Below are 14,317 nucleotides of genomic sequence, written 5' to 3' on the forward strand. Positions count from 1 at the left end.
GTTTTCTAGTGGTCGTCTTTCTTTGACTCAACAAGAACCTGTGAAAATCAACAATATTGTGATTTTAATATGTAATAACCCTCTCGATATTATAAAAGTATTTGTCACTTAGCCGACACCTGTCCCGGGAAGGACACTTTTCTACACAGTGACACCTTTCCCAGCGTTTTAATTGATACAAGATGTTGAAGGGTCAAAAACCCATTAAACCAGGTATCAGCAGAAAAGATCACAGGGGAATTGGGTTCCCACCCCTTCTCGGAGTTTATGGAAGACGGTTACTTTGTGGGCGAAGTTACTAATTGCCAATGAGGAATCAGATTTCAAAATGGTGACGCCCCTACGAACTAGTGGAGGAAAGAGAGACTTGACAACGGCAAAGTAACAGAAGAGGGCAGATCAAGAGACTAGGAGAGGGACTGAGTTATCGGAACTAGGCGCCAGCGGAGGAAGAAAGATGCGCTTCAGAAATGGAACTCTGCGGCAAAGATGTCAACAATACCCACAGTATTCACCATCTATTCAGCTAAGCCCAGATATACATTAGGGGTATTCATGATCTATGTTAAAGCGTGTTAAATCGAAAAACTCGTGTTAAATCGAAAAAAATTGCCTTCTTTTGCCGTGGTAAAACGAAATAACATTTAACATGGCTGAGAGTCTGTTACTTGGTCAGTTAAATCGAGAATGACGTCACACTACAGACCAGTTGAGATCGCCGCCATATTAGTTGTGACTTTCAATACAGTTGTCAATTAGCTCATCTTCATTCTCTTCTTCACAAGTTTTAAGATCAATAAGACACTCATAAGCTAAACTTTCACACAAATTCCACTTTTCACTCACTCTAGGCATGTTTTAATTAATTACTTAAATCAAAACTGAGGTAAACAATAACATGAGGGTCTGGAAGGAAGGTTATAAACAAAGGCTTATACAACAAGTTGCTGATAAAATCCGCTAGGGATTCTTATGCATTTAACGTTTAACATGACTTCAAATAGGGCTGCTCACAATCCTATAGTTATAACATTTAACATGGTAAAACATATAACATTTAACACAACATCATGAATACCCCTATTAGAAATGTAATTTTTTTTAAATTATTTATTTATTGTAATTTACAACTGTACAAAATAATACAATAGGTAAATATGTAGTATGTTTCATATACGCTTGAAAATCTTGGGAAGGAACCACCCATTGGTGGTACTTCAAACATTAATTTAAATTAGAAGGTCCCGTGACCATCTTCTTTTCAGACGCCTCGGAGGATTATCAGGGATTGTTAAGGATGAAAGATTAAGAATTAATGGGTTAGGATGGTTAAGGAGTTTGGAATAAAAAGACGCATATCTGTTTTGGGTCAAATCTGCAACGAATGGGATGCTAAGGTCTTTATGAATGAGTTTATTTGTGACGTAATAAGGAGCATCAAGGATTTTGGAATGTAATTTAAGTTGTTAATGTAATCGATATTTTATGGCCATAGTTATCTGGATAATTCAATTGTTTTATAATTTCATTTTATGGCAATTATGTAATAAATGTAAATAAATAAAGACAAAGTCGGGCGATCGGATTCCAGGGTGCCTGACAGTGAAAAACTGAAACACGGTGAATCGGAGCACCACAAGTATCCTAAGCAGAAGTTCAGACTCAAAAACAAGTACTATTTTGGAACATACAACATAAACTCCCTAATTTAGGTGGGCAAATTTAAACACCTCACGACAGAACTAAAGAAACTAAAAATATCAGTAATGGACCTACAAGAAAGAAACAAGAAGGTACCAGGTACACAGACACAGAACCATAGAGTCGGATGGTTTTAGAATCTTCAAAGGACCCTCAGGCAAGAAGATAATGAGAGGGATGCCTCACCTTGGGACGATTTTTGAAGTGGATAAAAAATTTTCGAACATAGTAGTGGAATTGTAGGGAGTAAGTTCCAGGATGTCACTACTTAAATAAAATCCTCCAACAAAAATACACTATCATAAACGCACATGCCCTCATAAATGAAGATAATAAGAAAAACCCGAAGAAATTGGAACAATTCTGAGAAATGTTGGAAAAAGAGATGATAAAAATCCCTCAACCAAAACCATGTAAAAATCCTCCTTGACGATTTGAACGCGCAAATAGGGAAAGAAAAAAGATACACGAATATAGTTGGGGAGTATCCAGCATACAAATGGACCAACAGGAATGGAAAAAGATTGGTACAGCTATGTAAAATCAGTGACTTAAAACTCAAGTCAACACATTACAAGACAAAAGTCAATAAGAAAAAGACGTGGGTTTGTCCTAACTACGCCCTAGGGAAGCACCAGTTAGATCATCTGGCAACCTCCAAGAAAAAATATAAAGAGGTTCAAAACATCAGAGTGAAAAGAGCATTTAATGTGACTTCAGATCACTACCCTTCTCAAATTAAGATGAATTTTATATCTGCTAGAAAGACTACCAGAACTGAACCTAAGAAAAAAGCAATATCAGTGGACAGCGGAGTTCTGGTAAAAGAGAAGGGACAGGAATATACAGAAAAAGTAAAATCACCGGAAAATTGGGAAGAATTGACTCAAAACTTAACAGGAGTTGCAAGAGAGCAAGAGCACCACGGAACCTCCACATGAAGAAAGTATGGTGGAACATAGAATGCAAAAATGCCATTAGGGAAAGACTGGAAGCATGGAAATCATGGAACCAGCACAAAACCTCGAAAAATCTAGAAGAATATAAAAAGGTAAGAAAAGAAGAACATCAAGAAGAAGATTCCACAACGAACAACTGGTGGAAATGGAGGAAAATTTCAAGAAGAACGAAACTAGACTCTTTTACAAGGCATTCAAGAAAAAAATTAAAGGGTACAACCCCCCTAAACTGGTAATGCAGAGGAGAGACGGAACTAAAACTGAAAAATGAAAATAACTGTGAAATTCTGACAGAATATTTCGAAAACCTCCTAAACTGTGAAAAACCTAATGAGTAATTGGTGATAGAGAAAAACACCCCACAAAACATAGATTCAGACCCACCGGATGAAGAAGAAATAGAGGAAGTAATATAATCACTTAAAAATAATAAGGCCTCTGGTGAAGACGGCGTCCTGGCAGAAATGTGGAAGTTGACGACTTCTGAAGGAAATTCATGGAAATGCTTATGGACGTTTGGGAGAAAGAAGAAATACCAGAAGAATGGAAAACCGCCTTAATACATCTTTGACATAAAAGGGGGTCCAAAACCAATGTTAATAACTATAGAGGAATTACACTACTATCAGTTACACATAAGATCTTCTGTAAAGTCCTGCTGAATAGACTGGAATTACAAATAGATCACAATATAGGAGAGTACCAAGGGGGCTTTAGAAAAGGAAAGCCCTGTCAGGAGCAAATATTAAGCCTCAAACTGCTCATAAAATATTACACTACAGAAGGAAAAATCTTTACATTTCTTTTGTTGACTTTAAAAAGGCTTATGATTCCGTGGATAGGAAAACCCTACTGGAAATCCTGAAAGAGTATGGAGTAGACATGAAAACCATAAATCTGATAAAACTGACTCTGACAGATATAAAATCTAAAGTGAATATTCAGGGTCTTATAAGCTAACCTTTTCAGATAAAAACAGGGCTAAGACAAGGCGACGGCTTGCCTCCAATACTTTTCAACATAGCTCTGGATAATATCATGAAGAAATTCTGGAAATTAAATTCTGGTTATTTTTATCGTATTCTTATATCATTTTATTTTAGTTTATATTTTGTTTATATTATTCTAGGTTGTATAATACTTTTTACATTAATTAAATATTTTATTCGTTATTTACATTTTGTATTATATTGTTATTTTTAATGAAGTTCACTCCAAACTTATTACAAATTCATTAGCTCATTATTATTACTTTATTAATTTTAAATTCACATCATTATTATTCATTTAATAAATTTTTTCGATTATTTTTGTTTTCATTTTAGTATTTTGCTTTTAGTTGTATTATATTAATTGAATTATTAGTTTTATCGGTAGAGATTAATTCATATTGTACTGTTCTATCTTCTATCCTATAAATCGTAGCTCCACAGTGCCCTAATAATCAAAAGTATAACGAACTCATATTTCATTTATGTTATCATTTTTGTATGTTATTTTAGCACCAATAGATGTTTTTGTCTCGTCATATTGGATATATTTTTCTGAATAAAAAAATAATATTATTTCGAGAAGTATATAAACATAAACTTGCATCTGAAATTTTAAAACTATTATATATTTTTTAATATGTATATCATATTTTTTTAAGACGAATTTTTATTTAATAAATAGTAAATTTTATTCTGCTATTTACTGAGTTAAACAGTGAACAAAATTTAAAACTATAATAAATTGAATATCCCGGAAATTCTGAGCAATATTTTAAGAGCTGATAGTAGACTACAATAGCTAAAAAAAAGTTCAAAAAGAACATATGAAAACATCAATTCTCAATTGAATAGGAGGAAATTGATACTTTGAGGTTTTCTAAGCGTCACGTTTTATGCATTGAAAATGATCAATCAAAAACAATTAAAAATAATAAAAAAAAATCCGTAATGTACGAGCTTATAACATTCCCATGAAGAGGATAGTTTTGTTTTTTTAAATAAATCACACTTAACCTGTGTTTTTCTCAGCCTTCTGTTGAGCTAAAGAGATGACGAGGTTTCTTTTGGAGTTAGGCTGGATTTGACTTTTTATTTGCCCAAGTTTGTTGGTGTAATTCGATTTTTTTTTTTGGAATACATAAATTTGTTTTTAAAATTGATACTTTTTTTATTTTAAAAACAAAAAAATGTATATACTCGTACTATGACTCGTATCGGCACAGAAAATCGCTTAATTTAGTATTTTTAAATCTAATTGACGATGTTGCAATTGGATCTTAATTACCTTTAGTTTTTTTAGATAGTTTTTACTTTTTGATTAAGCAAGAAACGTGACTTTTAAAAAAAACTAGAATAATACCGATTTTCTCTTATTGTATTGAGAATCAGTCCGTGGTCGACAGAAACTTTAATGTAGTTCTTGTGGTCATATATCATCTCTAAAAAGACTGTTCCGTATTTATGGAACTCTGTATAAAGATGCTATAAATTTTTAGAGATTATTTCGGGAACTCAATGTTAAATGAAGAGTCAGTTAAAGATTGAACCCGTAAGCTTTACCAAGGATCATACCTGACTCTCCTAGACATCATTAGTTAATTTTAAAGAAACAATATAAACAATCCAGCATTATTATTATATGTATTCTTCTAATGTACACTCAGCAAATATGATGTTTATGAGTATAATCAATAGTTTTAAATCATTGTTATTAATACCAACTTGTATCCATCAGTTTGTTTTCATACTACTTGTTTTTATATCATTTGATTTTTATTACTATTTCCCTTATATAGAGATACTAACTTGTAGTGATTACTCCAGTACTGAAAGTCCCGATGAACATAATTATAAGGGATACGATGAAGGCTATAATGTTCACTACAACCATTAAAACAGATAAAAAAATCCACATGTAGACTTGTGCTGAATTTTCCTAAAACACGATAAATAAATTTATTAAAAAAAAAAATACAATTACATTTATCGAATTATATTGGTATAATTAAATAAGATAAAATACAACTATATTTATATTATAGAATCCATAAAATTGAATGTCACTGGATGAAAAAACTAAATATTTACTTTTTCAATGAGAATTTATTATTTATTATACTTACTATTAATCATAATAAAACAATTAAAGAAAATATAAAAAAGAATGAAAAAAAAATGTATGCTATCAACTTTATAATTATTATGTTATCTCTTAATATTAATTTTTAAGTCAAATAATAATAAAATTAATAATTAACTATTTAATTATTAAACTGATTTTTTACTTCAGAGAATATTACTATGAATTATTTTCATAATAGCCTTAATACAGTATATTTAATAGTAAATAAAGTGACCAAATAAAGTAGCATAAAAAAAAAATCTACGATCCTGTGAAAAGTAAAATTAAAACTTCAAAATTTTTTTTTGGTTCTATTGTAACTTCATAAATACTTTAGTTGATTTGCACATTATTATTCAATATTGCAAGGAGAGCGGCCCAGTGAGTAAGGCGCTGTGCTACTAACTCCAAGGACCCGGGTTCTAATCCAATAAAGCATACTTTCAATAAATATCAAAAGCCTACATTATGTTTTAATCAACCAATGCATTAATTAGATATTCAAATAGTTGCTCACTTTTTTGACTGCCATAATCAGCTGAATCGAAAGCAATGTAAGTATTGCATTAATTATAAGGTGAAAAATAAGAGTTCCCAATAGTGCTCCTCCTGAAAAACAAACAGAATTTCTATAATTGGCTACTTATAGAAATAATTGTCAATATTAAATTTGACATGTCAATTCTTAAAATCGTTGTTTTAAAGTTTACCAGAAATGATAAATTTAATTATCAATAAATTATTATTATTGAAATGACATGAAACATAGTTTATTATTTTTCTAGGCCAATATTCCTTTAGAAAAGGTTGTTAGGTTTAAAACATACTGACCCAAAAACAGTGTGGGTATTCTTACTTACTTACTACTTATACCATAATTTCATTGTGAGTAAGGTACAAAAAAAATATATACATTTTCAATATTTACCAATAATATATGTCTATATTTAATATAATATTTATTCAGTTTGGAGAAAGAAAATTCGGTTGAACATAAAGGGATTTAATTAAGGGAAAGGTTGGACATGGTATATGGTAGAGTAAATGGAGTTCCAGTGGGAGTACGCTCCCTAAACAAATCCTAAAGAAGGATTCGTCAAACACAGCAGAGGATATACACAGGATTGCAGGAATTGATATTTTGATATATATTGAAGAGGAAACAGATTTTTTGAGTTCATCAGAGGGTCTGAAGACATACTTATGTATGAAAAATGTTTAAAAAATTGTCATTATTTACTAAAACAATTTCCATCACGCTATTCCTGTAACAAATCACACAATTTTCTATAGCACAATCATGGACAGCTTGTATTTTTTATAATATAAAATTAATTGTTTTCTTTTTGCTAGATTTACAAAGACCTTCTCCAGGAGAGATTAGTCTTGAGGAAAAACCTCTACAATGGCATCATCAAATCATCAAGATTGTTTTTGAAATGATAATAGGATTTTATGTAAAAAAAATTATCATCATGGAGAAAAAATAATAGATTAAACTTTCCATGAAGCCGTTAAAAAAACAGATAATGGTTAATTAATGAAGACATTTTCCTTGCAATTTAGGTCTATAATTGGCTCCTGTATTTCTTCATTTTTATCTAGTACTCAGCATAAAAGCTTTATTATTTTGTTTACATGAAATATTTTTGTATTTTTAATAAAACTTATTCATAATTACGATATATATATTTTATACCTGCTGTGGAGATGATCCATATTATGTCTAAAATAACTGGAATGACAAATATTATCTGAAACGAAAAACATATATTTATCAAAGATTTATTTTATATTATGCCTAATAACAAAAATATTCTATATTTTCCTAAATTACCTATATCTTCATAAAAGATTTAAAGACTAGTCAGCCTAATATTTTTTTTCATTTATATATTGATCTGGCTTCATCATATATTTATGTCCTATAGACATAAATTTTTACAAGTAAAAAGTATTTTGTTAATTCGGGACTTAACGTCTTTACGTACTCCAACTAGATTTAATTTAAACAGGCTTATCAGTGTGGTTTACGAATAAAAGTACTAATTTATCTTTAAATTTAGAATTTTTATACATCGGTAATAAAATAAATATTAAATTTATACAATGAAAACAATGGAAAATCATGATGAGATTTCTTTATGATTTTCTGCTTTTTCACTACCGAAGTTAGGGAACTGTATTCAAATTATAGAGGTAATGAAAACAATTTTTCCACTCACATTATACGGTTTAGCTATTCAGGAAGAAATCTTTTCAAATCTATCTAACGGGTAAATGAGGTAATCACTCGGGTACAAGGATAGTGACTAATCGCTCTAGCTCCATAGATTAAGGCCGAGTCGTGTTAGTAGGCAAGTGAGGACCTATATTTTTTCGCTAAGCCGTTCATCTGTAGAACAAACATCCGCGTGGTTATTTCAAATCCAGGAAGTTCACAATGAAATAATCAATAAAGGTCCACAGGCTAGGATTATCTACGCCTTACGTTTTTAGTTCCCTTCAGTAAGCTGGCGGATAGTATAAGAAACCCCGCTACGATGACTATTTACAAAGGAGTGGTCTTGGGTATCCTGAGGTACGCATCCCCTGCGTCGAGTCGAACCCTCACGCAGGAGCAGAAGAAGATACTGGCCTCCGTGCAACGACTGGCTCTGCTGAGAGTCACGAAGGCGTATAGGTATAGGACGGTGTCGCATGAAGCGGTGTAGGTGCTGGCCGGATCAATGCCCCTGGACCTCGTCCACAAGGAGGATGCTACGAAGTATGATTTGAAGAGGCAGGGGCAGGGAGTGCTACCGGGGGGGGGGCTACGGGAGAGGATCGGCGAGGCCCCGAACCTTTGGAAGAAGTTCCTGCGGGAAGAGTCCATCGAGGAGTGGAATGGACAGTGGCGGACTAGTGAAAAGTGCGACCCTCAGGAAATTCTTCCCCACGCTCTAGATTGAGAGCAGGATGGGTCATCCCAGACTATTGGGTCTCACAGATCCTGACAGGACACGGGGGATTCCGGGGGAAGCTACAAAGCTTCGGAAAGAACATCGACCCCCGGTGCCCGACGTGTAGGGTCCCAGAAACGGCAGAGCATGTGATATTGGACTGGACCGCGATGGAAGGACACCGTGCCAGGTTGACGAGAAAAACCGGGATATTCGCCCTCGCCGAGTCGGACTTCCCCCGTCTGATGGAGGAGAACTACCCGTTCTTCAGGGAGTTCATCGACGGGTGGAGGAAGGTGGTAGGGCCAACGCACTTTACATTGGGAAGGGCTCGATCACCCGGGGCTGGCGAGCCGGAAGATGACAGCGAAGAAGCAGGGTGAGACCAGGAGGGCTGGACTAGGCTGCGCACTGGAGGTGAGAACCGGACGGATGCGGACCAGGCGTGTTGGACGTACCGAACGGATGCTGGTGGATAAGGTGTACGCCATCTTAAGGCACTCAACCGAGTGCTGGGCTGCACCACGTTATTAAAAATTGTCCCCAAAAAAATTAAATGGTTCCACCAAATAATTTTGCATATATTTGAAGTTTAAAAAAAAAAAAAGATGCTTACTGGCAGCAGTGGCATGCGCAATCCTAACATACAACCCCACTGTTGCCGAACCCCATATGGCAGCTACGCCCGAAAGGGGAACAAAAAAAACCTGAATGGGGCTTTCGGGTATTATAATCCTTGAAAATCAAACATCAATTCGCCTCAAATGAAGATAAAATTTAGTTGGGTTTTTCAGTTGCTTTAGTCTCTCTACACATTTCGAATCACCTTATATTATCACATCGGAGCATAACCTCTCACTCTTCTCTTAAATCCTAAAAAGTTACGAAGCTCTTAAGGTAAGAGCTGGACTAAGTCTTGTGAACGACCGGAGTGAAAGGAACCTGTAAACTGTTGTTGTTAGCAACGGCCATATGACCAATCTAGCGGGATTTAATTATTGGATAAAATTAGAAGGTCATAAATTAAGTCCATGACCAATTTTAGCTTAAATGAAGGTTCTAACATGAAGATTAAATCATATCCATTCTCTCGGAATTATTAATTTGGCAAAAATTAAAATGGCAGCCCCCCCTACAATAAAATAAATAACCTTATTTTTCTAAATAATATGAACTTTGTTTCTTACTGAATTTTAAAGTTGTGAATAAATGACATTCATAAACGAATGGAACCTCTTAAATTGTTAATTATCACTCACTCACTGTTTGGCGCTACAGTCCTGGACTACAGGATCTGGGCCTCTGCCACCGTTGTTCCCCATGCTTCGGGGTCTCCAGCGAGACTCCTCCAATTTCCGATTCCCATCTCTCTCAAATCATCCTCCAAATCAACTAACCACCGATGCCTGGGCCTGCCCCTTTTCCTTTTTCCTCCTGGTGCACAATTAAGCATCCTTTTAGGCAGCATACAGGGCTTCATCTTTCCCACATGTCCTAACCATCGCAGCCTGCTCTTCTTAATAGCACAGAGGATCAGGCTCTCCATACAACTCTATTAGTTCGGCATTACTTCTGATTCTCCACCTGTGCTCTTCTTTAACGGCTCCAAAGATCTTTATCAGGACTCTTCTCTCCCAAACCAGCATAGCTCTTCTGGATTCCTTGGTTAGAGTCCACGTATCACTGCCATACATCACTATTGGCCTAATTATTGTTTTTTATAACCAAAGCTTTGCTTTCTAGGAAAGACTTTTTTATCTTTTAGCTTTTTGCATGGCATAGAACAATTTGGTTCCTGCTACCATTCTGCCCTTAATTTCTACTTTTAAATTATTATTCTCTGTCACAATTCCTCCTAGGTACTAGAAAGTACTGCATCTATGAAACGTGTTTCCACATCCACAATATCTCTTCCCTCCCCGGTCTGTCTAGAGGTTTTCATACATTTAGTCTTTTCACTATTTATATAAAGTCCTAAATCTTGTGCTGCTTTATTATTATTATATTGCTTTATTATTATTATATTTATTTATGTAAAGTCTAAATCTAAATCTAAGTCTTTTGATCAATGGTTCCTATTCATCCCTCTATTCTCAGTCCGCTGGTATTTCTCAAGGTAGTATCCTTGTTCCCATCCTCTACACCGTCTATACAGCTGACATTCCAACCAATCCAAACACTATCCTCACCACGTATGCCGATGACACACGTGTGCTCGCTGTTAATAATAACCCATTAATCGTATCTCAAAATCTCTAATCCCATATCACAGCCCTCGAAGAATGGTGTTGTAATTGGAGGATTAAGATAAATTCCATTAAATCCCATCAAATCACCTTTACCCTTCGTCGTAAACCTACTGACTGCCCTACAGTTTCATTTAATGATGTTACTCTTACCCCTGTCGAACAGATCCGCTACCTTGGACTACATTTGGACAAACGATTAACCTGGAATCCGCACACAAGACTGAAAAGACAGGAAACTGCACGTCGATTTCGACTATTACAGCACTAGACAAACGGTCTAAACTTCCAACACATTACAAAAGACTGATCTACATGACTGTAATAAGGCCAATCTGGACATATGGAGTTGAGCTTTGGGGCTCCACTAAACCTTCGAATTCCTCTCGTATTCAATCCTTACAATCCAAAATCCTCAATGCTCCTTACTTTGTCACAAATAAAACCATACATAAAGACCCTAATGTTCCCTACGTAACCGATCTAGCCCGAACCAGATATCACTCTTTCCATTATAAACTCTCTAATCACTGAAACCTCCTAGTTTCTAATCTTCCATCGTCTTCCATTCCTGACAATCCTCTGAGGCGCCTGAAAAGAAGATGGACACATTAGCCACTGTTAACCCTAAAGCTATTAGAGATGCCCACTCGAGTTTTCACCTTACAACCAGTCCTTTCCAGAGTTATCTTTGTTAATCTTATTAACTTGCTAGGTATTCCCAGTGACTGCAATCCCTTTAGTAATTTTCCTCTGACCACACTATAATAAGCCTTTCGGAAGTCAATAAAGATGTGTAAATTGTTAATTATAAAACTGATAAATTTATATGAAATTTATTCCTAGGAGCAATAGGACACCTATTGACCGATTAGTCTTTGAATGAAAAACACGTGATGTCGCTATTTACATCGTTCAGCTATTTTTCCTAAGTTTCCAATAAATTTTTTTAAGAATATTTCAACATACTGATTATTTCTTCTCGTAAATTTTATTATTTTTGTTTTTTCTCTAAATCAATCACTATTGGATCGGAAGACATTAAAGCATTATAAGCCTTCATCTGCAGCAATAACTTGATTTTTACAGTAATGATATTCATGGTATCTTCTGCAATCATTTAGGCAGCTGTCCGAATGCATTAACCATTAAGATTGTGCTTAACGGTTACAACGCCACGATCTAGAATTTTATGAATCGTTGCTAGAAACGGATGCTAGTAAAAATACCCTGATGAGAGCTTATTTACACCGAAAAATTACTCCGAATAGCTTTATTAATTTTTCTTCAAAGCCAATTATTTGTTAATTAACAGTAAAATAATTGAAAAATCTTCAAACAGTGTTTCCATCGTTACTAGAACAGCTTCCTTGTGTGTCCACGATGAAACCTAGACCCAACCTGAATCTTGGTTGAATTTTTGTTTAATACATCTAATCAGTTAATGATTATTTCGTGAAAAAGTTTTCTGTCATTCTTCATTTTTTTAAATAATCCTTAGTTTTCGATGAAATTAATTTTATATACTCTTCAGAAACATTACTGCGGTTTAACCCGACCTTTGCAATATTAATTAATAGCTTTAATACTGGTCTTCCTCCTCGAACTGAAGTTGGTGGATCGAACAGATGAAAAATCTGGTGCAGTGCGCACTTCACTCAACTTTCACTTACTCCCTACCCCTCCTACTTGGTGGGCTCGTGATCAAGCTATCGCCATTTTTATTATTTTAAAAAAGAAAAATGTTATGGCAAAAGTTAAGAACCGTTTTGCAACTATCAATGCATTGCTATTAGCTCAACTTGTAAATTAGTAAAATTTAAACAATTAAATTTCGCAAAATTTGGTACAACTAGTTAGTGTATTGATGTATATATCATCTTAGATTTTAAAATAAACATATTTTTAAACTACGCTTTACAGTGCATTAATGCAGTAAGCCATGAAAAAAATTTATTTTTTAATTCGTTTAAATAACAGCAGTAAACGTCCTTAACAAGTAGGTAGTGAACTATTTCAAAAACGTACCGCCGGGAGATCATTTTATTGAAGAAAAACTAAAGTGATCGCTCATTTTTTACCAGTGCTCATTATCAATAGTAGTATAAAGCCTATTCCGAGTACAGTAAATTTTCAAACATTGAGCGCTGATAAAAATTTTTACGTAAAATATTTTCTAGAAACACTAATATTTTTTTCGAAAAATGAGGAAAACATTTTGTCAATATATTGCGACAAATATAATGGAAACTACTATTTTCAGAAAAATAATCATTATAAACTACTTAATAGGTTATTTAACGAGCTAACTCAAATAGAACTCTTTAAGTTCAGTATTAGTTCCGAGATATAGTTTTTCAAACAACTATTTTTTTTCCCAACAAGTTGATTATAATCACATTATTTGGTAATGCGTTATTAATTATAGGTTTTTTATCTCTTCGACGAAGCCTATTAATCACACGTTTTTAACATTACACAACATTCATTTAAAATGAGTCATATCTTAAACATAAAGGATCTCGTAAGAGTAGCCGTTTCCAGGATATTCACCGAAATAAATTCAAAAAATGTTGCATTCTCGAAGTTTGAAATTAAGGAGTCGTACCACCTCAAAGTGTGGATGTGCTTTTTATTTATTTATACCACATGTGCATACTGATTTCCGAGTAATAGGACTCAATAAAATGTTTATATTTTTTTAAAAAAGAATTTAGCAATTAACAACAATTATATACGGATTTATCTGTAAATAGCCATCTATTTATATCGTAATTTCGTCCTTCTTATCTTTGTTTTGTTAATTTGTAAATTACATTTGTGAAATAATATTTTTTCATTTCATGAATTTGTGCGTGTCATCCGGCACATAACCTATTTTGTTGATTAAGTAAATGAAAAATGTTGAGGACTTCAGGTCTTCATATTTGAAAATAAGTATTTCTTATTTTGAGACCTGATAAAGATATAAGTGTTTTAGCTGGAAGGCTTAAGTGATAGCAAATCGGAAAATGTTTAGCCTGTATCTGTAGTGGTTGAAGAGGATTCCAATAAGAGTAAGAAATGGCATTTTTTATTTTTATAATTTTAAAATCTAATTAAATCTATAAGGAAACTTTATTTTGACATTTATAACATGTTATATACAAATTAAGTATGTAGGGACTCATTACACAAAATTAAAATGGAAAAAAAAATTTCTAATGGGCCAACATAGAAAAAAAATCTATTTATAATGAAGTATCCTAAAAATCAAGTAACATTTGACAGTAACAAAATATTTATATAATGATATATATAAACGCTAGCAACGATTTTAGGACAGTTTTATGATGGATTAATATTTAATTACTAT

The 14,317-nt window shown here is 33.7% G+C and overlaps 1 protein-coding gene across 1 annotated transcript in view; it reads right to left on the reverse strand.

Annotated features, from left to right (window-relative positions):
* Positions 1–14,317, reverse strand: part of LOC106677561 (uncharacterized) — a gene marked incomplete at its 5' end in the record, with an annotated part of 18,188 nt that overhangs the window by 2,954 nt on the left and 917 nt on the right. Inside the window, 3 exon segments of the mRNA XM_014415579.3 lie at positions 5,459–5,588; positions 6,292–6,383; positions 7,474–7,528. Of these exon segments, the coding sequence (XP_014271065.1) occupies positions 5,459–5,588; positions 6,292–6,383; positions 7,474–7,528 (277 nt within the window).

This window comes from Halyomorpha halys, unplaced genomic scaffold (assembly GCF_000696795.3).
Source record: "Halyomorpha halys isolate HHAL.00 unplaced genomic scaffold, Hhal_1.1 Scaffold103.1, whole genome shotgun sequence".
NCBI classification, from domain to species: Eukaryota; Metazoa; Arthropoda; class Insecta; order Hemiptera; family Pentatomidae; genus Halyomorpha; species Halyomorpha halys.